Here is a 26,634-nt window from a genome sequence, read left to right as displayed (position 1 = left end):
GAAAAGAAGTGAGATGGTAGCACTGCTTAGCGTTGTGTGGAGGAAGAGTCTCGGGGATTTCTGTGTGTGCAGGAAAACCTCTGAGCAGGTAAGTGGGGGACCTGCGTGGGGCTGAGCAGCCAAAGCCCTGGGCAGCCTTGCCCTGCCTTTGGGCTCTCCCTGGCCATGAGGCCTGGTAGTCTCCCATGTCCATGGCCCCTTCTCTCCCAGGTCCCAGGGCTTGAGCACGTGCCCCACAAAGGCAGTGTATTACCCCCAGCTCAGCTGCCCTGCCTGGCCACAGCTGTCTCGGCCACCGGCACACGCGTGTCTCCCTGCAGGAAAGCCCCCTCACCTGCCCGAGGCAGCACCACACGGCCAACACCGGCTGCCAGAGCAGGCTGCGGGGTGCCATCTGACTGCGTACAGCCAGCGCACCCCCCACTCCCCCACAGTGGCCTGCTCCCCAGGATCGTTTGGGTGAAAGTCTGAGGCAGCCGCTCTTTCCAGATGGTGGACTGGCGCGGTGGGAAGATTGGGGGCTGGTAGGAAAGATGCACTCATCGAATCCCACCATGGAGGAAGAGCTGAGGGGGTAGGCAAGCTTCTCCTCCTCAGGGTGACACCAGCAGGAGCTTTGACCCACCTGGATGGGGCTCCCCAGCACCACGCTGGGACAGGGGGCTTGGCCAGGTACGGAGGATTCCTGGGAGGGACCGCTTTGCGGGCCACGGCCACAGACCCTGGCAATCAGCCCCATGCTGGTGTGTGCCCCGGCTCCCTCCCTGCCCATGCTGCAAGCAGCCACAGGAACAATTCCCTGCAGGGCCCGCTCACGGGCTTGCCCTGGGCACCTCGTCTGCCGGGACCCTCTTGCACCCAGGACTGGTGCGGGAGGCAAAGGCACCAAGCCGGAAAAGAGCAGCCTCTTCAAACCTTCCCCAACACTTTCCCCTTGCAGCAAAGGCCAGCAGGGAAAGAGGGAGAGTGGAGGGGATTCACAGCCTTGAACTGGGCACCTTTGTCTCCCCTGGGAGAGGAACTCGGCGAAACCCGGGCAGGGGAACTTGTCCCCGCCTCTGGGGGCTGCAGAGCTCCCAGCGGCTGCGTTACTCCAATCTGTCCTCAGAAGGGGCTGACCGAGGGCTTTTGCTCCTTACCTGGACTTGTTGGGGTTGTCTTCGTTGTTGGGGCAGGAGTTCTTTGAGTGCTGTTTCCTGATAAAGGGAAAAGAAGAGAGATGGTAGCACTGCTTAGCGTTGTGGGGAGGAACAGTCTCGGGGATTTCTGTGTGTGCAGGAAAACCTCTGAGCAGGTAAGTGGGGGACCTGCGTGGGGCTGAGCAGCCAAAGCCCTGGGCAGCCTTGCCCTGCCTTTGGGCTCTCCCTGGCCATGAGGCCTGGTAGTCTCCCGTGTCCATGGCCCCTTCTCTCCCAGGTCCCAGGGCTTGAGCACGTGCCCCACAAAGGCAGTGTATTACCCCCAGCTCAGCTGCCCTGCCTGGCCACAGCTGTCTCGGCCACCGGCACACGCGTGTCTCCCTGCAGGAAAGCCCCCTCACCTGCCCGAGGCAGCACCACACGGCCAACACCGGCTGCCAGAGCAGGCTGCGGGGTGCCATCTGACTGCGTACAGCCAGCGCACCCCCCACTCCCCCACAGTGGCCTGCTCCCCAGGATCGTTTGGGTGAAAGTCTGAGGCAGCCGCTCTTTCCAGATGGTGGACTGGCGCGGTGGGAAGATTGGGGGCTGGTAGGAAGGATGCACTCATCGAATCCCACCATGGAGGAAGAGCTGAGGGGGTAGGCAAGCTTCTCCTCCTCAGGGTGACACCAGCAGGAGCTTTGACCCACCTGGATGGGGCTCCCCAGCACCACGCTGGGACAGGGGGCTTGGCCAGGTACGGAGGATTCCTGGGAGGGACCGCTTTGCGGGCCACGGCCACAGACCCTGGCAATCAGCCCCATGCTGGTGTGTGCCCCGGCTCCCTCCCTGCCCATGCTGCAAGCAGCCACAGGAACAATTCCCTGCAGGGCCCGCTCACGGGCTTGCCCTGGGCACCTCGTCTGCCGGGACCCTCTTGCACCCAGGACCGGTGCGGGAGGCAAAGGCACCAAGCCGGAAAAGAGCAGCCTCTTCAAACCTTCCCCAACACTTTCCCCTTGCAGCAAAGGCCAGCAGGGAAAGAGGGAGAGCGGAGGGGATTCACAGCCTTGATCTGGGCACCCCTGTCTCCCCTGGGAGAGGAACTCGGCGAAACCCGGGCAGGGGAACTTGTCCCCGCCTCTGGGGGCTGCAGAGCTCCCAGCGGCTGCGTTACTCCAATCTGTCCTCAGAAGGGGCTGACCGAGGGCTTTTGCTCCTTACCTGGACTTGTTGGGGTTGTCTTCGTTGTTGGGGTAGGAGTTCTTTGAGTGCTGCTTCCTGATAAAGGGAAAAGAAGTGAGATGGTAGCACTGCTTAGCGTTGTGTGGAGGAAGAGTCTCGGGGATTTCTGTGTGTGCAGGAAAACCTCTGAGCAGGTAAGTGGGGTACCTGCGTGGGGCTGAGCAGCCAAAGCCCTGGGCAGCCTTGCCCTGCCTTTGGGCTCTCCCTGGCCATGAGGCCTGGTAGTCTCCCATGTCCATGGCCCCTTCTCTCCCAGGTCCCAGGGCTTGAGCACGTGCCCCACAAAGGCAGTGTATTACCCCCAGCTCAGCTGCCCTGCCTGGCCACAGCTGTCTCGGCCACCGGCACACGCGTGTCTCCCTGCAGGAAAGCCCCCTCACCTGCCCAAGGCAGCACCACACGGCCAACACCGGCTGCCAGAGCAGGCTGCGGGGTGCCATCTGACTGCGTACAGCCAGCGCACCCCCCACTCCCCCACAGTGGCCTGCTCCCCAGGATCGTTTGGGTGAAAGTCTGAGGCAGCCGCTCTTTCCAGATGGTGGACTGGCGCGGTGGGAAGATTGGGGGCTGGTAGGAAGGATGCACTCATCGAATCCCACCATGGAGGAAGAGCTGAGGGGGTAGGCAAGCTTCTCCTCCTCAGGGTGACACCAGCAGGAGCTTTGACCCACCTGGATGGGGCTCCCCAGCACCACGCTGGGACAGGGGGCTTGGCCAGGTACGGAGGATTCCTGGGAGGGACCGCTTTGCGGGCCACGGCCACAGACCCTGGCAATCAGCCCCATGCTGGTGTGTGCCCCGGCTCCCTCCCTGCCCATGCTGCAAGCAGCCACAGGAACAATTCCCTGCAGGGCCCGCTCACGGGCTTGCCCTGGGCACCTCGTCTGCCGGGACCCTCTTGCACCCAGGACCGGTGCGGGAGGCAAAGGCACCAAGCCGGAAAAGAGCAGCCTCTTCAAACCCTCCCCAACACTTTCCCCTTGCAGCAAAGGCCAGCAGGGAAAGAGGGAGAGTGGAGGGGATTCACAGCCTTGATCTGGGCACCCCTGTCTCCCCTGGGAGAGGAACTCGGCGAAACCCGGGCAGGGGAACTTGTCCCCGCCTCTGGGGGCTGCAGAGCTCCCTGTGACTGCGTTACTCCAATCTGTCCTCAGAAGGGGCAGACCGAGGGCTTTTGCTCCTTACCTGGACTTGTTGGGGTTGTCTTCGTTGTTGGGGCAGGAGCTCTTTCAGTGCTGTTTCCTGATAAAGGGAAAAGAAGAGAGATGGTAGCACTGCTTAGCGTTGTGTGGAGGAAGAGTCTCGGGGATTTCTGTGTGTGCAGGAAAACCTCTGAGCAGGTAAGTGGGGGACCTGCGTGGGGCTGAGCAGCCAAAGCCCTGGGCAGCCTTGCCCTGCCTTTGGGCTCTCCCTGGCCATGAGGCCTGGTAGTCTCCCGTGTCCATGGCCCCTTCTCTCCCAGGTCCCAGGGCTTGAGCACGTGCCCCACAAAGGCAGTGTATTACCCCCAGCTCAGCTGCCCTGCCTGGCCACAGCTGTCTCGGCCACCGGCACACGCGTGTCTCCCTGCAGGAAAGCCCCCTCACCTGCCCGAGGCAGCACCACACGGCCAACACCGGCTGCCAGAGCAGGCTGCGGGGTGCCATCTGACTGCGTACAGCCAGCGCACCCCCCACTCCCCCACAGTGGCCTGCTCCCCAGGATCGTTTGGGTGAAAGTCTGAGGCAGCCGCTCAGTAGTTGTTGCACTGTTTTTAATTAGATTTACATGACACTGCACTCCACAATTAACATGTTCACAGTGACTCTTCAGATTCTGCTCTAGCCCTCAGCTAAATCCACAAAATATACATTTGCTGCAAGATATACATATATAGATATTTTGCAACTATGGAAGATGCTCTCAGGAGAAGCATCATTAAAAACTCTGTATGGACTCTTTCAGACCAGTGTTAGAAGAATGACTGCCTTTCCTAACTCCTTCTCCTATACTGTAAGAAATTCAAGTGGTCTTTGAAAGCAGAGTATTTTTATTCAAAGAATGCATATTCTGCTAAATTATCATCAGTGGTATCAAGACCCTCTTTCCAGGACTACACTTCCATACAGTTATGACAGTATACATTATTTTTGGTTATTCTTTTCCTTCCTTGTTATGATTCTTTCTGAATAAAGAGAAACTTGGCTGATACCAGACAATAGTTGAAGAAAATTTTCCTCACATTTTGGTTTCAGCATTACCTGCTACTGTGTTTACTCTTCTGAATAAGTATCTATCTATTCTTAGAATGTTTATTTTATATTTAAACTGTGTCATTCTTAACTCTTGATATAAGGAATGTTTTGGATTTTTTTTGTCTAGAAGTAAAGAGAACAAATAATATAACAGCCTTGCTGATAAATATGTGATACTGACAAATGGCCAGTTTGGATCATATTATCTAATTTCAATCTGAATTAGTTAATATACAAGTTAGGAATAAACATACTTACTTTGAGTTAATGCCGCTGTAATCATAATTTAATCTAAGTCATTAACAGCATGTAGCTGGAAGACTAATGTATTTGTGGCTAAAATCCTTGACGGTAACACACTTTTATAGCTGATGTATTAAAAAAAATATTGCAAATCTCAACAGACATTTGAAAACCAGACCCCGCTTTTCAAGAGCTTTGTAGGGCTTTGAAAATCCAAAGTGAGGCAAATTTTATAAACTTTTTTCTTCTGATCAATAAAGCTGACGTAGAAAAGGCACATCAAAAAGACAACGCCTGAAGTAATCCATTAGTATCCTCTAGGTGAAGGGGAAACGAGCAATTGTGCCAGTTCTCTGTCAAGTCTTCTGCCTCCATTGGTCACTGAGTCCTATAGGCAGCATTATTTGTTCCCCAGTCAATGTAAAGAAATGTACATTTTTCCTATAACTATGATAATAGGAATCTATGCTGGCCACAGGCCATGGTTTTGGAGCATCGTTTAGACTGCCTTCTCGAAATGGATGTTGGGGCAGTAACCTCTTACAGAGCTAGTCCTTAGTCTACATCACCTGTTAGCCTTGTAGAGGCTCTGGCTAACAGTTGTTCCCTTTGGACTCGGGAAGAATCACATCAGTGGTGACAGCAGACACATAAGCTGCAATTGAGCCTTGCTGACGGGCTTGTCGAAGGTAACCTGAGCAAAGGTGGCTCTTTTATGGCTCTGTCTGCCTAGACCCGATCTTCTGTGTAAGGAAACAGGATCTGTTAATAGACTTAGGCGTTTACTATGGAGATAAAGAAATGGATGTTACAACCGAGGTTATGGAATAACAGAGACATCTGGCTGCTCAGCAGGGCAGGGCTTTGCCAGTACTATTCAAACGGACACATCCTGCAAAGCTTTTACAATGTTTGCTTAGAACAAAAAAGGTTTCTGGGCAGGCCCATCCTGATGCAAAGTCTGTTCAAGTAAGTGAAAGACTCACATTGCTTTCAGTAGCTCTTGGGTCAAGATTTTTCACATCTTGCTGTTACCCACAAGCCTCCAAACAGAAAACCAACCAACTGACAATCTTGAAGAATTCTATGCTTACAATTTATAGCTAAAAATTGGTCTGTAGTATGTTGTAGGTGTTGCTGGAAATACATATGTTCACTCACAGTAGTCAACAGAGACCCACAACCATCAGTTACCAGTTGCAAGCTTAACAGCATCAGTGAAGGTCTTAATTTGGCTCATATCTCTGTAACTTTATCTCCGTATTAGCTGGGAGTTCCTGTCCTCTCACAGCTTCAAGTTGCCACAAAAATCTTCATATAGTTCCCTTAACTCTACCTCTGCTAATGCCTTCACTCCCTCATATCTGTCACTGAATATCAGGGACAGGCAAGTTTGGGCGGAGGCTCTGGCCCACAACTATGAAGTTTGTCACAATGCCAGAAAAAGTAGTAAGTGGCTTAAGAAATGACACCTGCCCTTCAGTTTGAATAGGCCACAGTGCAACCCCCTGCTACACAAGTTGGTGGTGAAGTTCCCATTAACTAATTTCAAGAGGAGGGAATGAATGCTCTGCGAGCCAGCTCAGGCGGCACTGCTTTCCAGACTGATTGTTTGAGGAGCCGCTGGCCAGAAGGCCAGCAGCAACACTCCTTTCCCTGGGTACTGGGGTGGAACAGTCGCACCTTTTGTGATGGCTGTAATAGAGCTTGAATTACCTGAGTTTAGTGTGCAGGTCCTGAAAACTGCTCTTGGAATAGGCTAAATTAGGTTAATCACAAGCACCAGTGATTTTGCATTGTTCTGTGAACAAGGAAAACTGTTTGCTTGCAGTGACATTTTTCATCATTAATTAATCAAAATCTAGACATGCTGAATTACGTATCCAGCCTCTCAGCAGCTGATGAAAGTACTAAGCAATCCATTCACTGCCACAGAATAGCTGCCCTGATAAATCCCAAAACAGAAGATAGCGTTTCTTACCTTGCAAAAGGATCAACAGGCAGAGCAACACAACGAGGAATACACAGCGTCTCATTGCTGCTTCTGTTGCTGCTGCTACCTGCTGCTAAACCTAGGAGAAAGTGCTTTTCTCTTCTGGCGTCAGCTCATTTAAGGTCCCAGCCACAGGTAGAGAGTTCAGCCCCGAGCTGACGTCATGGTGGCAAGCGGCAAATGATAGATCCAAGCTGTGTTTTTCTTCCTCCTCAGGCTGGGAGGAGATTCCTGGACCTGCAGTGTTCTTCCTTTTTGTCATAAATGCTTGACACCTGTTGACACAAGGAAGTTACTGCTGCTGACAGCACACCAGCTATCCCCTGTAAGCTCTCCATACTGACACCTTTAGTGCAAATTAAATGGAGGGTGCTGTATAATCTGTTCTTAAAGTGAAGAAGCTATCCCATCCCAAGGCATGCTAATTATGCACTTGGAGCAGAGTACTTGGGATCCACATGCTCACTTCTCTTGCCATAAATTACCAGTAGAGACAAGCTCTATGCCTCAGACTCCAATTGTCTTTCCTTATAAGCAAAATTTTATGCCAAAGCACTTCTTACTGCTCAACAGGGTAAAAGGCAACAGACACCTGCATCTTTGACGTCAGAGAAACAGGACTGACCCTGGCCCTTCTGGCAGCGATTATGGCTGGTTTGTTTGCTGCCATCTTACGTGTGTTACGGGCTCACTAAAGTGGTGTGGCAAGAGAAGGGGGAGCAGGCAGGACAGCCGGCAAGTGTTTGACTTTATCTGGGTGGCAGCCCTCCTTTCTTGAGAGGAAGCGTCTTTGTGCCGGGGAGACATTTGGAAGCAGGGATGGTCAGGCTGGAGCAGGGAGCTTGCAGCAGATCTAGAAATGAGAAATAGCCCAGAAGGCCATGGAGCCAGTAACACAACTGTGGCACAGGGAAAATAGGTGGGAGGCAGAGACTTTTTGACACTGCATCCCAGGAAGCCTCTGAAAATTGCTAGACAGAGACCAAGATGGGAAAAAAGGTCTCTGCGGGCAGGATCTGGTTTTCCCAAGCCCTCTTATTTTTAGCTGCCTCACCTGCCTGAGTTCTCTAGCTGAACAGTGTTTGTTCTGCCTTGTGCTCCAGCAAGATGCACTGCTTGAGACCATTAGAAATCAGATGGCCCATGGTGGTTACTAGTTCCTTCTTTTCATGCAAAGGTGTCATTTCTTTCACTTCAAAGGTCTGGGTGACCCTGGATCCTGCCACAACTGCCACTAAAGTGTTTCTGTGAAATAAACACAGGTTATCCCATCATTATCAGACATGGACAAGAAGGATGAGCAACCCATTGTTGTATCCCCCACAAAGCACCTCTAATGGCTGTGGAGCTGGTCTCCTCCGGCAAACTCTACTGCCAGCAAGACTGGCAGGTTATGAACACATTTCCAAATGTGAAGTGACAGCTCTGTGTGTTAAACACCTCTCCCGTTCCTTCACCTGCTTTTGTTTCATCTGCTGTTTTAAGAACAAGGCATGCAGTCTTGTGTACTAATCTCATATATTCAGAGGGTGGCTCTCCTTGTATGTAGCAGGGTGGGAGAGACCAGAAGTATTACTCAAATCATTCCTGAGCTTAGGGCTGTGCTAAACCTTTAACTTGCACTGAACGAGGAAGCATCGGTGGCTTACAGACAGCAAAAATAGTTGTGTGCCTCTCCGCCAGCACGGGGAACGAGCGGCCTTGTCCCTCTGCGCCCTGCCACGCCGAGCCTGAACCGTGGGGTGTTTTGTCTGCATCTTCCTTTGCCCCTCTGGCCCCGAAGCCCCTCCAGTGCAGCCTGCTCCCCACACCTACTCCCAGTGCCCCCCTGGCAGCACCTGCCCTGCGCCATGGCAGCCTGGGACTGGCCCGCAGCTCCTGAGGGAGCCCCATGATGGACGGCCTGCGTGGTCACCACGGTGGTTATGTGGGCTGGGGGAAATCCCAAGCTGTGAGGGGAGGCTGGTTTTGGGGTCTCAAAGTGCCAGTGCCCCCCTCCCAGGGGTTCATTGTCAGGGCCCGGTCATGGGGGCTGCCCCCGGCCTTCCCCAGGGCGGTGGGCCTGCCCAGGGCAGGGGGCAGCACCGCAGGGGATCAGGCCAGGCTCAGGGGTCCCTCAGGAGCGGGGGGGCCGGGCTCGAGGCAGCCTCACTCACTGTCAGGGAGCTGCAGGGCTGAGGGCGGGGCAGCCAGGGCCTGTCCCACCGCCCCCAGCCAGGGAGCAGGGCCGGCCTGCGAGGGGGGCCAGGGTCAGAGCCAGCCCCGGGGCGGCCTGGGGCATGCTCGGGGCCCCCCCGTCTCCCTCCGGCCGCCCTCCAGGCTGTGCTGGATCCAGCTCCTACCCCTGCTGCTGCTCGCTCCCATGCCAGTCTCCCATCCCAGCCCATTCGGTTTCTCCGGGCCCCTTAAAACTCCCTTTTCCGGGGAGCTGGCAGAAATAGGGAAGGAAACGCCTGGGAAGCGTTTGGCACCAGAGCGCTGTGCCTCCCTGCTCCGGCAGCGTCCGGCCTCCACCCCAGGCCACCACCGCCCTCCCAGCTTCGCCTCAGGGGGCAGCCGAAAACTAACCCCGAAGTCTCCTTAGAATAAAGCATTTCAGTCCTGAGCAGACTGTGCTGTGAGCCCCCAGGGAGACCCAACGACCTCGGACATCGGCCGTTTGGGGAGCCACAGCCTTGTGCTTCCGCTGGAAATGGGTGTGCAGAGGGGGACAAACCTGGCTGTGGAGGGTGTTTGGCAGAGCTGTATGCCACCAGTCCCCTGGCGATGTCCGTCTCCCACGTCTAGACTCTTCAGTCATCACGATACATCCCAATTTTCCAATGCTGCCTCAAGGTGCAACTAGACTAACCCAGGTCTTAAAATCTCCCTGTTGGCTGTGAAGCGAGCGTGTAAGATCAAGAGAACTTCCCAGAGCACTATTGAAAATGAGGGTCAGGTCTTCAGCAGGTGTAAATGGTGCAGCTTTGCTGGCTACACTGGTGTCTACTGGTTGAGTGTGTAGTCCTGCATATGAAAACTGTTCTCTACAGTGATTGCACATCAGGAGCTGGCGTATTACCTATATTTTTAGAGTTCACTTCCATTCTTACCTGGTTGTTCCTGTTTATCACGATCACAGTTTGGGAAGTGTGAATCATTTGCAATAAAAAGGCACCTGTTCCTCCAGGAAATAATGCGCTGAACAGACACACACCTTCACGTACCAGATCTTTTCGTCTCTGCTGTCCATTTTGTGACACACCAGCGGTCACAACAGGCTCTCCCTAGAGAGAAGGGGCGTGACAGGCTGTATGTGCCCCATTGCTTGCCAATTTGTGGGGGAATTAGTAATAGAGATTTGATGGTTTAGGAGAACAGACACAGAGAATTACCAAAACAGGAGAACTGATGTCAGTGAAACATCAGGAGCTCGAATGGAATTATTAAGGAAGTTGTTAAGCACATATTTAAACGATAGATAGTTAACTGTTAGTCCAGACAGACTCGCACAGCCACAGTGCAGTTGTGGCTCTTGTGATGTCCTTTAAGGAATTACGTAGAAAACTTTCTTTGCAGAAATAACTAAAAAACTTTCCAGAAGCTGTAAAACCAAACTGTTGTGCGTCAAAGCTCAGATACGTCAATCAAGAACAATGATAAATGATTATTATGGAATAAAAAATGTTCTATATTTAGTAACAAACAGTTACTAAAAGGCCTTGTTTATCTATTAGAAGGTGCATAGTCCTGCGCAGCCTCATTATTTAACTGTAAGTTGCATGCAATCAAGGGGCAATCATGCTGCCAGAAGACATATGTTAAAGTAGAAGCAAGTGTCTTTTATAGCTCTTTACATACATCAGCTGGATACTTTCTTCCTGTGTATTTTTTTAATCCTATTTCTTACTAGATTCCTAGATATTTTGCTATCTCATGTAAATTTAGTTCATCCACTGTATATTACATACACAAGTAGAAATGTATGTTGTAATTAGCTAAAAGTTCAAAAAACATGGCAGAAAGTCTAAATCAGAGTGCTGTGCATACAGATGCACCCATAATCAGGGGAAGCAGATGCACTTTGACTTCTTTTCAGGTGGTTCCCAAGATGGTTGAGGACCCACACTAAGGACGCATTCGATGGTCTCAGAGGGGCAGGACTGTTGAACCATGTGCTCGTCCATAACCGCAAAGGTCTTTTACCTAGTCTCATGGCAATGTTGTGACCCGTCCTTTTGCACTATCAATTTCCTTAAAAGATACCAACGTCACACAGAAAATAGAACAACTTGCAATAGTATTGGTAATAAAACGGAGGCACTGTAACAGTCCTTCTCTTGCAAATGAACAGAACCTCAGGATTTAGTCGGGTTACTCTCTCCTTTATTTTCCCACCGGAGTCTTACTAGACAAGGAGCAGGCATATAACACAATTCTGTACTATATCACCACAGAAAGTAGACTAAAGTTTCAGGATGTAGCAAGAAGTATGTTCTAGACTCACCATTTCTCTGCGAGTGGCACTCACTTCATTTAGGGCAGCGTGGGGTCTTGTGACACTACTGTCAAGGGTGAGGGATATCTTACCATGGGGTGAGCTACCCTCTGCAGAAGTTTGTTTCTTTTCATGGCTACTGGAGGAGCCAGATGGTGGGTTCAAACTGGTCACCTATCTTCTGGTAGAGCAGATGAATCCCACCTTAGTCCCATCCGATTGCTATCGCAGTTGAGTGTTGTACTCCTCCAGAGCAATATAGGAAAAGATTGTCCCAGACGAACATACCTGCCATTACTCCAGGTGCTCTTCCACATCACACCTCTTCCCAGTAGCCTGGGCTGGGCATTGTGTTCATCTGGATTCAAGGTACCCTTCTTCTTCCCCTGAGAGACACTCAGCTGTGTATTCTTCACAGTCCCCGGTGGCACTTAGTGAGGTAGTGGTCACTGACCGATCTCACCGTGTTCAGGTCCAGCCCCTTGCCCTTGCAAACAGCCCTGCTGCACCAACCTCTCCTGAGGTTTTCCTCCCCTCCAACATGCACTCACACGCAAACACACAACTTCACCAATTCTTTTGCATTGCCAGCAGGATAAAAAATTAAATTGAGGAAAACGTCAAAATTAAACTTTGAGTTGCTCAATGCTATTGAAATAAACAGAACTTGTATTTCAGCTGAGCAGAAGTTCGTTTAGCACAACTAACAGAACATACCCATTTCCTCTTTGCTTTTCATTTTAGTTATTCAATCACCAAGCATCACCAGAAGAACAAAGAACTATAGAATTTCTTATTTTATAGATTAGATTTCTAATTATTATTAAAACAATCTAAAATTGCATATGCATCTCTCCACAGGGAAAGCTAAAGACAATAAAAAAGCTGAGACATAGTAATATTCATAGTTTTATTGTATCCTTTTATAATACTGACTAGAACGCCAGATTTAATAATATTGGATGCAGGTATAAAAATAATCCAATCCTTAAAAATTATATTTTGCTACTACAGTACTGTATAATTAATGGAGGCTGAAAATATGATACAACTTTAAATAATACTGGTTTGGAAAATGTCCTCAGAATCCCAGCAACTTGGAAGCAAACATTCAGAGATACAGGGAAGGAAACAGGGCAATGTCAAGAACATAAAGCACATTTACATTCAGGTTGATAAAAGAAGCACAAACAAATGCTGAAAATTTACCTTTTGAAATAGAGCTCACAAGAGGTGAGCTTTACTACTGCAATTCTGAAAGCTGTGCAAATAAACCATTATGATTTTACACACCAAGTTTGACCTTCTGTTAGGAGAAAGTCCTGTAAAATTTAACAGGGCTTAAAACAAATAACTGAGTTTAACAGAATTTCCTCTAAAAAAGGAAACTATTAAATATTTATTCTGTTGTTTTTTTTTTTTCTTTAAAGTTAGTCCATCCTAGCAGATTTTATTGGAGACCTTTTATGTCAGGTGAATTCTATGGTGTTGTTCAAGAGAAGTGATCAGTTTTTACTGTATTCCACAGGACTTCTCCATACAGGATTTTGCAGATCTGGGGGCTGCCTGCTGCGGTCATTAGCCCAAGCAAAACTCCCACCCCTTCTAGTATTTTACCAGAATAAAGACCAGTGAACTTTTAGCATTTACATACTACTTTTGAGGAACAACAGGCACCCTCTCTAGGTTTTCCCTCAACAAGGATATTACACTCATGCAACACAAACTAGACACAGGAGAGGTGTCATCCCACATATGACCTGACAGTACAGAAGCCACACTCGCTTTACATGTCTACTTGTGCAAAACAAGTAAGCATACTGCTTTCTTCTTTTTTTTCTTTTTTAATTTCTTACCCCTTCATGGATTTCTGTCCTCCTTTTCAATGTCAGCAGTTCAAGGGAACAAAGAATTAAATACACATTGCAAAACTCCCCAAATCTTACAAGCACACAGTGCATACCCCTTTCAAAACTGGGAGATCTTGCTTCATTTCTGAAGGGACGAGTAAGAGTGAACTGATGCGTAGCTCTTATCTGTGACTGCAGAAAGCACCTCTAAGTCCCTAGAAGATCTTACACGATAGGGAACAGGTAAGCTGATCAGTAAAACAACTTCACAAAATTCACACTCATTCTCTTCTCAGGAAGGTGTTTCAGATCTTGAACCTGTTTTGTTCAATCTCATGTAATACAGGTCCTGCTACAGTAATAAGTATACTTTTAAAAAATAAATACAACATGGAAAGGCAGCAACAGTATCACAGAAACAGGCAGAACACAGAGCCACGGGAAAGCAGGTACTACACACAGGTGACCCTGGTAGTGGAATAATTCAGGCCTAAAAAAAACTTCATTACAGTCCATGGGAGAATTACCCCGGTCACTATAATGGATGCTGGATTAGGTCCTTTGTGTGTGAAGAGGAAAAAACATTAGTCAGCATAGGAAGAGCATTTAAGTAAAATGCATCCGTTCTTGTTAATTTAAGGAAGAAAACTAAAAATTAAACAAAACTATGAGGGAATGAGAAGTCCAGCTGGGTTTGGAACGGATATGGCCATTGACCAGCATTAGAGACAAGTCCTGGGGAAGCACTTGGCGTGTCTGCAGCAATGCCCAAACCCGCTCTGCTGCTCACTCGGGTCCCGGCAAACAACCTTTACAAGTATTGGTACAAACAATTTCACAATGACAACACTTCTCTAACTGCAATTTATTGCTATTTTTTAAAGCCTTTTACTACCACTCAGTGTGGAGGCAAATACCTTTCAGAAGGCTGGTCACAAGGGGTGACTCAGTACATGACCGTGACAGTGGCACTCAAGGGAAATGCCACAACAGCAATGAGATTCATTGCTGCTGCGTTACCTAATGCTTTAAATGTGGAGGGCAAAGGGCATCATAATGTCCTGTTTTTTCCTCATATAACCCAATTCAGTGCTGTGAGGTTTCAACAGCATGCAAAAGGCCCCTGATTTTTCCAGTGCAGCTGGGAGGGCTGGCCCGGGCGAGCAGCGGTGCATGGCAGGGACATGGGAAGGCTGCGCGTATGAGCCTCCCTTCTGAATGATCCCTCAAATCTGCATTTTGCTGCTCTGTTCACCCCTCTCTTAGGCTGGCTGCCAGGGGTATTTCTGTGAGTGAGGGGCTTTTGTCAGCACAATTGGCAGAGCACCGTAGCAGCAAATGTATGCCTCCCACATCTTTTCCTGTCAAGCAACAGAATTAGCATTTTTTCCAAAGTTAATCAAAAATACACCCATACAACTGCCCGTGGGCCCTTGCTGACTGCTCCCTTAGCTTTCCACAGCAGCCCTGAGCAAGGGCAGATTTCTGTGCAGTGTTGCTGTAGTTTTTCTTCCTTTCCCCACATCTGGCTGAACCACTTGCATCCTCTTTACAAGAAACATGCCACTTCTATCTTACCCTCTTGGACAGTAGAAAGCAATTCCCCTTGGCAAAAACATCCAGTATGCTCAAAATTTGCAATTTGGGGTAGCTAAAAGTAATCTAAATAGTCTGAGAAATAAGCTGTATTCATTTAGACATCCTATGGGGAGGTAGGTACTGAACAGAGACGCATCTGCATTTGAAAGTGGACTTGAGGGCATGTGAAGACCCCTCTCACATCTGACAGGAGCGACGAACCCCACTCCACTGCCAGAGGGTGCTTAGTTTATGGCAGAGATGGAAGCAGATGGAGAGGATCCCAGTGGTAGCTTTAACAGAGGCAAGCTGTCACATCCCTGCCACGGCCGGGCAAGCCCATTGCTGCTGGGATGTGGTAGTAAATAATTGCGGTAAAATAACTGTCATAAACTGTGGCAAAACACACTGTACTGCACCCACCCCTTCTGCCGTAGTGGAGCTGGGAGCCGGTGAGGCTTGGGTGAGGACGGAAGCATCGCAGCACGGGGAGCGGCTGGGCTGGTGGGGACAGGGGCTGAATCACCCCAGGCTGCATCTGCCGGCTCCGCAAAGACTTCCTGGATCACCGTGCGGGAAAGCACCTGCACTCACCCCGGTGCTGACACCTGCCTAAATCCTGCCCGCCTGCCGAGCGGGGCCTCCTGGGACACCCAGAGAAGGTGCTGCAGGTCAGGAGAGACCCTTTTCCTCCTCTTGTGGACTATGCATTGGCTCCGTGACTCCTTTCTTACCGAAGCTAAAAGGAAGGTCAGGCTACAATGCATACATTCTCATAAGATATTTCCCAATGTTTACCTGCTCTGGCAGAGAGAGAATTTTAGTGCAACAGAGTTCTGTCTTTTGGAAAAGGCCAAGTTTTGCAGTCCTCACTCAGAAAATCCTGCTGGGTTTACTGACACCCTTTCACTCCAGATACAGCATTAAGAAGAATTTGAAGATCATTAACAAATGAAAATTAATTACTTGCAAACTTTTGTGTGATCTCAATTAGGAACAGTCCTATCTCGTTTTCACTTAAATCCCTTGCAATCTGTGAGATACAGACCAGGAGTTTTGTTCATATAGTCCATGTTACTCTGTATATAGAAGGACTGATCTGCAGTTGTGAGTTGATATTTCCTACTTTGTCCTTTGTACTTCACACACATAGGAACATTTCCCAGTCTTTGAACTAACCAAGCAATTAAACATATTTGCCTATAAGCGTGTGCCTAAACTCTTCCCTATCTGACAAAATGCTGGCACGTGGTTAAATCCTACCATCATTGCTGGGACACTCTTCCTTTTTGCTTTAGTAAATAGGGGCAGAGCGCAGTGCTCGTCTATATGCTTTGGATTTAGATTTAGCATGAATTCGGTTTCCCCCTTTCTTTTGTAACACAGACAAAACCCTCCTCCATACCATGGAAAAGCAGTCCTTTCTGTCCTAGGCACTCTCAAAAACAGAGGCGACTCACCCGCACAGAAACAACCCTGCCAATGTCCTCTTTGAAGGACCCCACAGCACAGCAGGGTCCAGCCCTTAGTTCACATCATCCAATGGATCCTGTGTAATTAAGGTATCGGCTGCTAACAAAAGGGAGAAGAACATCATTCATGGACTGGAAACACTGATCAGCGTGGCAATGAACAGCAAGTTCTTGTGCTTTACCTATTACACTATTTTGGATACTGTAACTAGAGTTTTCCTTGAATATAGCTCCTTAGGCAGCTGTACTTCCCATGAGCATCCATTCTTTTCCTCCCTACAGTTGAGATAAGCTGTGTACTACCACCTGCGAGGTTGACTGTGGATCAGACAGGTATGAAGTTGCATGCATCGTCACCGTAAGATCATGTAAGTGAAAAGGATACTGCCCTAGGCATCCATAAAGATCTGTTCTTCTGCAAGCCCACACTGCTGTTTCTACATAGTAGATAAGGGGTGAGGCATAAAAAGACACTGCATTTGTGTACTATGGCTGGTGCACCAAACTACGTCTTCTCAAGCACATTTGTGGTGCCTTTCCTGTCCTGCAGTTTTGAGAAAATAGAAGTAAATGTGAGCAGGGACCAGAAACCTCTTAGCCCGTGCAGCTGACGACTGCCTAGTGCTAGCTCCCCTTCCTCTGGGGAGCTGTTGCTCACTTTTGATAGGGGACACAACAGCTTTCGATGTGCTGGGAAAGGATCTGGGGACTCGCAGCATCTGTAGGACGCAAGTACTACTACCTGCTCCCTGATGGAGGGCTCCTCGTCGCCCCACATTTACCTCTGGGGAGCAACACACAACACATCAGCATCTGAACTGCTGTTCTCACTCGGGGTTAGGCACTTTGGGGGACACATCCCGTGGTCCTTAGTGCTTCGCTGAGCTCAGCTGCTTTATGAACTTACTTGTAGGCACTGTGTCTTTTCGAGCACTGTGGGGGAGAATATCAGGGGGTATCCGCCCTTCAGTGAAACTAGCTTATGTGTGCACTACAGAGATGGTGGGTTAATGGCTAAGGAATTGTGCTATTTGTTATCCTCATACAAGCAGCCACCTTGAACTAAAAGCACAGTCACATTCAGGGGAAGGATCTGTATGTGGATCCTGTATCTGGACAGGGTTTGGATGACTCAGGTTAACACTGCAGTAAAGATAAGTGGTAAATACACCTCATTAATAAGATCTCTTTCAACACCCAGCTCAGGTCAGAATACAGTCCATGAGCTGGCAATCTGATCTTTGGTGAGAAATGTAATAATTTACATTCTTCAGCTTTTGGTGAGGTGATTAATACGAATTAACACACCTAGGTGAGGAACCCTGCCTGGTCTGAATCACTAGGATGCAAGAAAGCAAAACACTTCAACATAAGTGATCTTTGCTCTGCTAGGATTGAGAGCATCATGTTTTTCTCTCCCTTAAATGCAACTACTTGTAGCGAGCCTAATTTTCCAATGTACTGAAAGCCTCCACAGCTCCTACAGAAGTCGAGGTGGGCTGCGGAGGCTTCAGAAGTATGTTCCACCTGCGGTGCCCAGAATTCAGGTTCCACAGCCAGGGCTATGGCATTATTGCTCCTTCCCAGATTCCTCGTAAGGAGCATGCTGAATTCCCAGCTCACCTTTTTCTTCCCTATGAGCAATTATTTAACGTTATATTGCTGTTTCTACAGGCATTTAAATCCCTGCAGGGAAATAAAGCCCCATAAGATCCTACATGGAAGCACTCTGATGACGTGTAGTGGCATCACTTCTGAACAATGTTGATTAACAAAACAACAACATACTCAGACTCCTCCCTATATACAGGAAGTTTTCAAAGCAGCGCATAGGATCAACTGTGTCTTTTTTCAGTTAAAATTGCAGTGGTATGACTAACTTTCCCATACTCCTTGGAGACAATCAACCCACGAATTCAGCCAACATTGCCAGGGACCAGGCTTCAGCAAGGACCCAGCCATCTGCAGAACTTCTACCAGTAAGAAGGCGAGGGCCAGAGGACAAGCCAGCTTGCCTGTCGTGTACGAAGCAGAAAGCAGTGCAGCAATGCCCTACCAAAAGCAGTTGCACAGTGAATCTTTGCATGACGGTTGGCTAAGAAGACAAGCACAGTCAACAGTGAACAAGATCTGTAAACAAAACACTCCCTAGTGGTATTCAATGCAGAGTGCTGGGCACAGTTCATCTGCCTGTACTGATCCATGCTTGCCATGTAGCGTAAAGAGTGAAGAAGCAGCAAAGAACAAATCCGAAGTACATGTGTTAACTTCCACCTGGGTCTTTCAGTGATGTGAACCTCGAGCCATTCGCTCCTCTTCCTCCTCTCTGCTGCTCAGCAAGTGTAACCGTTCCTCAGGGCAGCAACGCTCGGCATGGAGTTCAAAGTCCTTCCTGTTAAATGGGAAGAGTAAGATTGGTGTGGGCTGAACTGCCCAGGAGACAGATTGTACCTGGGGATCAAGGGCCACAAAACTGTGTCAATCTTCCACTCCCTCTCCACTCCCTGCTAAAAATAGTCTCTTCTTCTGGTTTCGTCACTAATGAAGGATGGATTGTATTGTCCAGGGTAGATGCATGAATGTCGAGATCCAGGCAAACCAGTGTAGGGAGGGTAAAGTCCGTTTCTTTCCAGTTCAGGATTTCTCAGTCCAGTTGGCTGTATTAGCAAAAAAATTAAATAAAAAGGGTCTTATTCTCACACTCAAATCCTCCTTCAGGCACAGCCTTACCACCCTTCCCAGAAGTTATTTCAGTAGCTAGAAGGAACAACGTGATCACTAATGATCTCTATAACCTAGAATGGTTTTTACTGTGGGAGTTATGCATTGCCTGAAGGGATTATTCTGATGCAATCTAGTTTCGACATCTTGCCAATTAGCAGACTTGAAGTTTACCTGACTCCACCAAGTGCAGCCTAAGTGCATAGTTAATTTTTAATCCGAGAGAATTGCGCTGATGAGCTCAGGCATTGAAACAACTCTTGCGAAAAGGATATTGTCCCAGAGCCATCCTTAAAGGAAACGCTTCTAGAAAATCAAAGTTAGTCTCCTGCTTTGACTACTACCTGGGAGCACTTCTCTCCTCATTAAGCATAGGTACCTCCTCTCCCAACACAGGCACTTGAATTAGGTGTCAGATACAAAGTGATCTGACCTTCCTTTCTCTTCCCTTCTCTCACTTAAGTAAATCTCCTGGGGACACTTGGTTGAGGAACTTTGATGTCTAAGACCAAGACTGTACAATACTTTCACCCAGGAAATAACATCAAGCCACCTGGTTCGATCTGTTGCAGAGCAGATCCATGCAAAGCCCTCATCACCTACTCCTTGCCAAAAAGCTCCCCTTTCTAGTCACCGGCATAATAAAAGTCTTAAATGTTTAGGAAATGCATTTTCATTTCCAAATATCTCATTTTTACGGGAAGCAGGAAGGAGGATTATATCCCTTCATGCTGTGCAACCCAGTAAACTTGCTTACTGGGAAACTTAAAATACAAGCCAGAAAAAAAGTATTGCTCGCTGCTCTCTGCTCTGGAAAGTAGGAGTTCAGAATGTGTGATTTGGGTGAAATCCTGCAACCTTCACTCACCTGAGTAACCCCCACACACCTTAAGCACATCCAGTATGTTGCTGTAGATTAGTGACAGATGATACACCAGCATCACAGCTCTGGATACAGACATTAGCAGATGGTACCAACCGTGACAGCAGGTCTTGTGCTTGTGTCTTTCTCTGCCCTACACAGCCCATTTCTCCTCCACCACTTCCTCCCTACCACTCCTTTCCCCAGAGCTGGAGGGACGCTCCTTATGCAGCCTTCCTGCTGCCGGCAGGGGCCTGTACCCTGGAGAGCAGGAGGAGTGGAAGAAAAGAGGGGTCCTCAGTGACCAGTATCTTCCCATCTTGGGGTGAAGTTCCCCAGGCAGAGGTCTCAACCTTCCAGGATCATCAGTGAGTGTAGAAGGGAGAAAACTACCCACAGGAATTTCTAGCAGCCTGTCCAAAACCTTTAACTCTCTTTCTCTACCCTAGGATTGGGCTTTTTAGGCATCTACCAAAATGTTCCTCCACATTTCCCTAGTACTCTTCCTAATGACATCTCTTTGTGATATTCACCATGTGTAATAGCTGGTGTCCATAGGACTACCAATGCCTTACTGTCTATGGAAGACATTTATTTGCTCTTTTATTTTGCTGGAAAGGGATCTGTCCTTCCAAAAATAAAGGAACGTGTCTTTGCTGTATCAGGCACAAAAGATTAACAGCTAAGCTATGGATAGATACCGAATAATACACATCCGTCATCTGCAACAGGTTCTTGGTGCTTCCATTCTCTTGCATCTCGATGGTCTCTCTGCCCCACTCCTGTGCCCGGGGGTTCTTCGGATATTCAGCATACGGTGACATCTGGAAATCTCCACTCTTGAAAATGAGTTTACTTATGTCATTTTTATTCTTCCTGTTCATAAAAGAATGAAGGAAAGTAAAAACATACAACTTATCCTGCTATCTTGTATGCATTTCTGACGTGATCTCAGGAGATTTACTTCATGTTATGAACCTTGAACTTCATGTTATGAACCTTGGAACAAAGATCACCTCAAAAGGGCTATAGTCCGATCTTCTGCCCTGAGGCAAAATCAGATATGAGGTCAGATCATGCTACTCAGGGCATTATCTGGTGGGATTTGAAATCCCAAAGGATGGAGATGGCATAACCTCTCTGAGCAACCTGTTCCACTGCCTTACTGTCCTCTTGGTGAAAGAGTTTTTCCCTACATTCAGTTTGATCCTCTCCTGTTCCAACTTATGCCTGTTGTCTCTTAAAAATGTGTATGTTCACCTGAGTCAATGAAAAGTCACGGAAATCCAGGAAGAAAGAAAAACGTATGGAAGCCCCCATGCTATTCAAGTCTCTAAGTGCTTAACTATAGCTCTTCTGGGCACTATGTTAGCTCCTAAGAAGGAAGGCCTGCAAGCTGCCAGTCTGAATGACACCATATGCCCCTACATGAGTACCTGGGAGCGTACTCATGTTGTATGAGTGGACTTTGGCGACCCTTCCAGTTCAAAGCAGAGTGCCCTCCAGGAAGTCACATAACCTGCCAAAGGCCAGGACTCATGAGAAGATCAGTCCGTCCCTGCAGAGATCTGCACTTTGGGGCCTGGAGGTGTACTGGCCATCACACCTCCTGGCTGGGGCGTGCTGGCGTTCCCCTGGCTCAAAACATGTGGGAACAAGCGCACACCACTGTGCCAACCAAACCACTGCCATTTCTGTAGTACTGATAAATCCAGCTACCGACTTCAATCAGCGAGCTTTGAAATCCTAGATTTGGGGGCTGGAATAGGGAAAAGAGGGAGTTACTGCTTCATAATATATAAATCATGAAGCAGATCTTCCTCGGCAGCACATCTTGCCTGTAGTCCAAAGCTACCTGCTGGTATGGGAACTACGTGTGTACATGCATCTGTGCATCTGAGAGGGGGAGACACATAGAGTGAGAGCACATGCAGGACTTGTCCATAAAGGAAAAGGAAAATAGTCTTAAATACACTCAAAGACCACTTAAGCAATGACCAGCAACCCTTCCTGTTGCCTAAACTTCTCCTTTCTACTTAGTTTGCATTTTTGGAGACTGCTCCCTGGCTGCCTTACAGCTCTGAGTGGGAAGGACTCCTTTGCCTCCCCAGCCTTAGAGGACATGATTGCCAAGTGCATCCTTAAGAGAGACTGAGTTGAATTTTTTAGCCTGGTTGCTGGAAAAAAAAAAGATATGCCCCAAATGAAAGCACAATGTAATACTTCAGTATCTCTGATTAACCCACTTGCATAGCTATCCTATGTGTTCACTTATGTTTTAATCCTTCAGGGTTCACGTGTGGAGCACTAAGCGTGGTGTAACCCAGCGAGAGGACGCCACGCGAGCCGGGGCCGGTGGTGGTACCTACCGGCAGCAGGTGACGATCAGTGCTATGCCCATGATAAGCAGAAGTCCCCCTCCTGCAGCCGCGATCACCACAGTGATGAGCTGATATGCTACAGACGGGAAAGACAGACTCACTTAGAAACAAGGAAGTGGTTGTAAATACTAAGGTAAACATATCCACAGGTTATGCAAAGGGATTAACTGTTTATTTCCTATTTTCCCTCCTTCTGTAAGCAATATTGCCTTAAATTTTCAGGTGAAATGGATGGAGCTGGGGATCTTTTGCTGAAGGAAGAACAAGCTCTTGTTTCCCTAGGGGACGGATTCCCTTCACTGATAGATCAGAATAATTCAAATGATATTTCATGGATGCACCTCTGAATATCTTGCTTCAAGAGCGCCCACTATATGTGCTATGATGACAGGGTATCCAGAGAAAGAAGATCTCCTTTCCTTAGGAGATGACATTAAGTCAACTTTGTCAAAGAAGGTCGACAAAATAATTTTCAACAGAAAGTGAAGAAACAAAAAACACTGGCAAGAGTAGCGTGTACCTACTGCATTTCAGACAGTCACAATTACTTGTTTCAAATTTCCCATTTCTGGCACTGTGCAAATTAAAAGAAACAAAACTCGGTACTTACGGTTTCCACAGTTGAATCCACCTAAGCCAAACGGGCAGCTGGTAACAGAAAACAACAAGGTGTTTCAGCAGCTTAGTTGTGCCCAGAGGTCACCAAAGCAATATTAAGAAGGATGATGGGGTAGGAGCAGGGCAGAACAGTCACCATACCTCACACAGGTCTCATTTTCCAGCTTATATCCATCTTCACAGGCTAAAAACACAGAAGAGAGAAGGGCCATGAGCACCGCGTAGTGGTGCAGGGGAGGCATTTCCCATCGCCGCTTCCCACGGCAGCCCCACCCCAAACAACCTTGGGGACCGAGAAGGTGTCTGCGCTGCTGGCACAGCAGGAACACGATGCACTCTGATGTGATGCAATATCTCCTCTGGTTTAGGCAAAACACCGTGCACTTAAATTCACCTCCCGCTGGCTTTGACGGGACCATTTCAGGGCTTCCCGGCAGAGCTACCTCGGAACCTGGCACAGGGTGGGCAGCTGGTAACGTAATTCCCAGCACAATCTCTTCTTGCCCAAATGGAAACTCACTGCAGACTTGTATTGCTTCCCACAAAACAGCAGTGTAAAAAATCTGCAAGTGTCTCCAGATTTGTTTGGAAACCTCATTTGAACAGTGCTACTTTAGCATTGATGCACGTTATTAATTACTTTTAAATGTTAGTACTGCGACAAAATGTTATGCAAACACAGTCAGGGTAACCCAAAGTGGTATGTTATGTTTTGCCTCATGTCACCTTTTTTTCTTGTCTTTCAAATTTGGAGCTAAATCAAATTTTGAAATACCGTATTTTACTATAGAATAGAAATTAAATATACTAGGTCTAAATAACCCATGTACAAAATGTTGGTGAAAAACTGAATAATTTCTGTGCTTATGGACAGCTATCTCATCACCTGAATTATCTGAGAAAATTATACTACCCTTCTGATGAACAGCAAAGGTGATGATACATTGGACATACAACTATAAGCTGCGAATTACTGATAAGATCACTGCTTTCCTCAGCAATAGGCCCACCAGAGCTCCTGCAGATCTGCTGCCTTTGGCAGAGGCAGCGAAGGTGATCGCTCAAAGACCTGAGTAGGAGCGACACGGATGGAGTCGCTTTGGGCAGAGGGACCAGCCAGGGCCAGCACATGCAGCAGCCCTTGGGGGTCTGCAAGACATCACCCAGGGTTTGGGGAACCCCTGCAGCACACTCCACAGGGAATCAAACTAGATTGTTAAGTGAAAACAAAAGTGCTCATGGATTTTTTTTCCCCTCAAACACCATATGCTTAAAAATGGTGTGGCAGCAGCTCTTAAGCCCTCTTCCCTCTGCCTTGCTCTCTAGCCGTAGGGATAACCTGCAGCCGAAAGCTCGGGCGCTCTCTAACCTCAGCAAGCGCAAGGAAATCTGCGGGGAGAGGAGGGGGCTGCCCAGCAGCGGTCCCAGCTAAGCCGCGGCAAAGCCCTCACCTCCCCTCCTCCTCCCCCGCTGCTCCCAGCACACCAGATGCCTTTTCCCCTCTGGCACAGCCAGCGGCTGTATTTTCGGAAACACTTAGCACAGGAGGGGAGGAAGGAAGAAAAGAAGGACAAATGTGTAACGTTGTCCGTTAGGATGGGCTGGCAATATCATAGTAAACCAAGAGAGAGCACTAGTATTCTGGCTGGATTCAGAAGTTTATGGCTCTTCCAGCACCAATAATAAGTGATATTGATGCCAGCAGGGAGCAATGTGGCTGTGACCTTCCCCTCATAATACAGGTCACAGAACTTCCCTAAATTTAATTCCAGTTTCCAATCAAATAGTTGAACTGGAGCTACATTTTAGAGAACCATCCAAGACTGATTTTAATATTTTCAGTGACGGACAATCAACCACAACCCTGGGTCAGATGCTCATAAAGTTAATTTCCCCAGTCATTGAAAACATTCACCTTCTTTCTGGTCTGAATTATCCCAGTGTCAAATTCCAGCCTTTGGATGTTTACTTGCTAGATTGGAAAAGGTTATACGATCACATTTCTCCTCCTCACCATCACATCACTCCTTTGCCTTTAATAAAGCCAAGTACACTGAGATCTTTAAGCCTCCCTGGTTATTGCAGCTTTTCTCTGAACCCACAGGTTCTCTTTGACCCTTTTGATTTCTGGTTCCCAGAAATAGATGTCGCAAGCCCAGGGATAACAAAACTTCCCCTCTTCTGCCTGCCCGTGCCCCCTAAATGCACCCAGGGACCATATTAGCCTTACAAGCCAGAGCTGGGGACCTCTTCTTTCCTGCCAGGCCCCCTTCGCACCTCTGCTTTCCAGGAGACGCAACCCACAGCGTGCCTGACACTCCGCTCCTGGATGCCTGGCCTTGCTTGTGGTCATATTGAAATACTGTTTGCCTATATACCATATACTGAGCATCTCATGTCACTCAGCATGTCATTTTCCCTGCGGGGGTGTGTGGACGCAGATAAGTGACGCACTCACATTGTGAATATTGCAGCTCTCGGCACAGACTTGTCATAGCAACTGGCACCAACGATGTCGGGGGGCTGATGTCCACGATAGCTGGTGTTGCACCCCTTTATCTGCCCTATATAGCCCCACTACTCCTCCACTACTTTTTTCACTCGTTTATTCCCCCAGCACTGGGGATGGGGAGGGTGAAGCTCTTTACATAGCCCCCCCCCGCTGCATCTCATCGTGATGCTTTTTGCATTGGATTTATTTTTCTCTCTCTAAGATGGTTTCTTTGAAGTCAAGGAAGAGACCAGAGGTGACCGGACAAGAGTTAAGAGCCTCAGTCAACAAACACCCAGGGCAAGGGTAGTAAATCCCAAAGGATCCTTGCCTGGCTCATTCATAACACCGAGGCATTAGCAAAATGAGACTGGATGGGTTGCTCCTTTCACTGCTAACAAAAGCAGACCGAAAACATTATGAAGCAAATGTTCTACCAAAGTGAGCCAAAAGATCAGGCAATAACAAAATCTGCAATGAAGGGGAGGGAGGCATCACCTCGACAGCTCGCTGGAGTTGCCTTCTCTAATGAGCGCAGCAGCCTCGTGTACCCCAGCCCCAGCCCCAGCCCCAGCCCCAGCCCCAGCCCCAGCCCGCCGCTTGCGTGTTGGGAAGGTCTGGAGGAGCCTGCAGGCAGATGCTGGAGCCCAGCCTAATCTCACCCTCTCAGCCTTAGCCCAATAACACGTGTAGGGCACAAACATCTTGAGTGGTCTCAAAGCTGGAGCCGTGCCTTGGGCAGGAGCAGCCCTGGGACCCCACTGGCACACAGCTCTCAGGGCAGGAGGCTGTAGGGGCAGTAAAGAGGAAAAGCAAGATCCTGAACATGCATCTCTCTGTCCTACTTAAACGCTCAGTGCTTATATCTTTTCCTCACCCTGCCTATTCCTGCCACTTCGCTTTCTCCTCTGGCATCTTTCCTGCTCCTTTGAACATGCTCCCAGGAGAGCTCGCGCTGTCACACGCGCTCAGCAAGCTTTCAAACATGAGCAGGGAACAGAGGAAAGGCTTAAGTGTCAGGGGCCAAGCAAAGCTATCGAGTTGTGCTTTTCTACTCAGGACTCCTTTGCCTTTGCCTTCCCAAAAGAGACTCAGGGGTCTCTTTGGAAACCTGCTTTGCTGCTCCTTGCTTCGCTCCAGAAACACTCTGTACTGTTAAAAATAGCATGCCCTTGAAAAGCTGGCACGTTGGGTTTGTTGCCCTGTTTCTAAAACAGCCCTGAAGATACCGGGAAGGTTGAAAACCAGCAACGACCCAGAGACGACCGAACTGCACACCGAGGTACCAAGGCCAACATGTCGAAACTCCTGTGGCTCAGCGGCCCAACCCCTCATTGGTCCAGGGGAT

General features: G+C 48.5%; 3 protein-coding genes across 3 annotated transcripts in view; 1 reads left to right on the top strand and 2 right to left on the bottom strand.

Annotated features, from left to right (window-relative positions):
- MUC13 (mucin 13, cell surface associated) overlaps positions 1-11,002 on the bottom strand; it is a 29,511-nt gene extending 18,509 nt beyond the window's left edge. The window contains exons 1-3 of the mRNA XM_075153888.1: positions 10,899-11,002; positions 2,346-2,402; positions 1,140-1,196 (exon numbers count right to left, since the gene is read on the bottom strand). Of these exons, the coding sequence (XP_075009989.1) occupies positions 1,140-1,196; positions 2,346-2,402; positions 10,899-11,002 (218 nt within the window). The remainder of the gene's footprint in view (positions 1-1,139; positions 1,197-2,345; positions 2,403-10,898) is intronic.
- The window catches only part of PARP9 (poly(ADP-ribose) polymerase family member 9), a 542,373-nt gene that overhangs the window by 92,236 nt on the left and 423,503 nt on the right, over positions 1-26,634 (top strand). The window lies entirely within an intron of this gene.
- The window catches only part of HEG1 (heart development protein with EGF like domains 1), a 57,336-nt gene continuing 42,908 nt past the window's right edge, over positions 12,207-26,634 (bottom strand). The window contains exons 19-23 of the mRNA XM_075153887.1: positions 22,937-22,979; positions 22,788-22,825; positions 22,166-22,253; positions 20,498-20,672; positions 12,207-18,870 (exon numbers count right to left, since the gene is read on the bottom strand). Of these exons, the coding sequence (XP_075009988.1) occupies positions 18,721-18,870; positions 20,498-20,672; positions 22,166-22,253; positions 22,788-22,825; positions 22,937-22,979 (494 nt within the window). The 3' untranslated portion in view covers positions 12,207-18,720. The remainder of the gene's footprint in view (positions 18,871-20,497; positions 20,673-22,165; positions 22,254-22,787; positions 22,826-22,936; positions 22,980-26,634) is intronic.

This window comes from Calonectris borealis, chromosome 6 (genome assembly GCF_964195595.1).
Source record: "Calonectris borealis chromosome 6, bCalBor7.hap1.2, whole genome shotgun sequence".
Lineage (NCBI taxonomy): Eukaryota > Metazoa > Chordata > Aves > Procellariiformes > Procellariidae > Calonectris > Calonectris borealis.
This window is presented reverse-complemented; position numbering and strand designations above follow the sequence as displayed.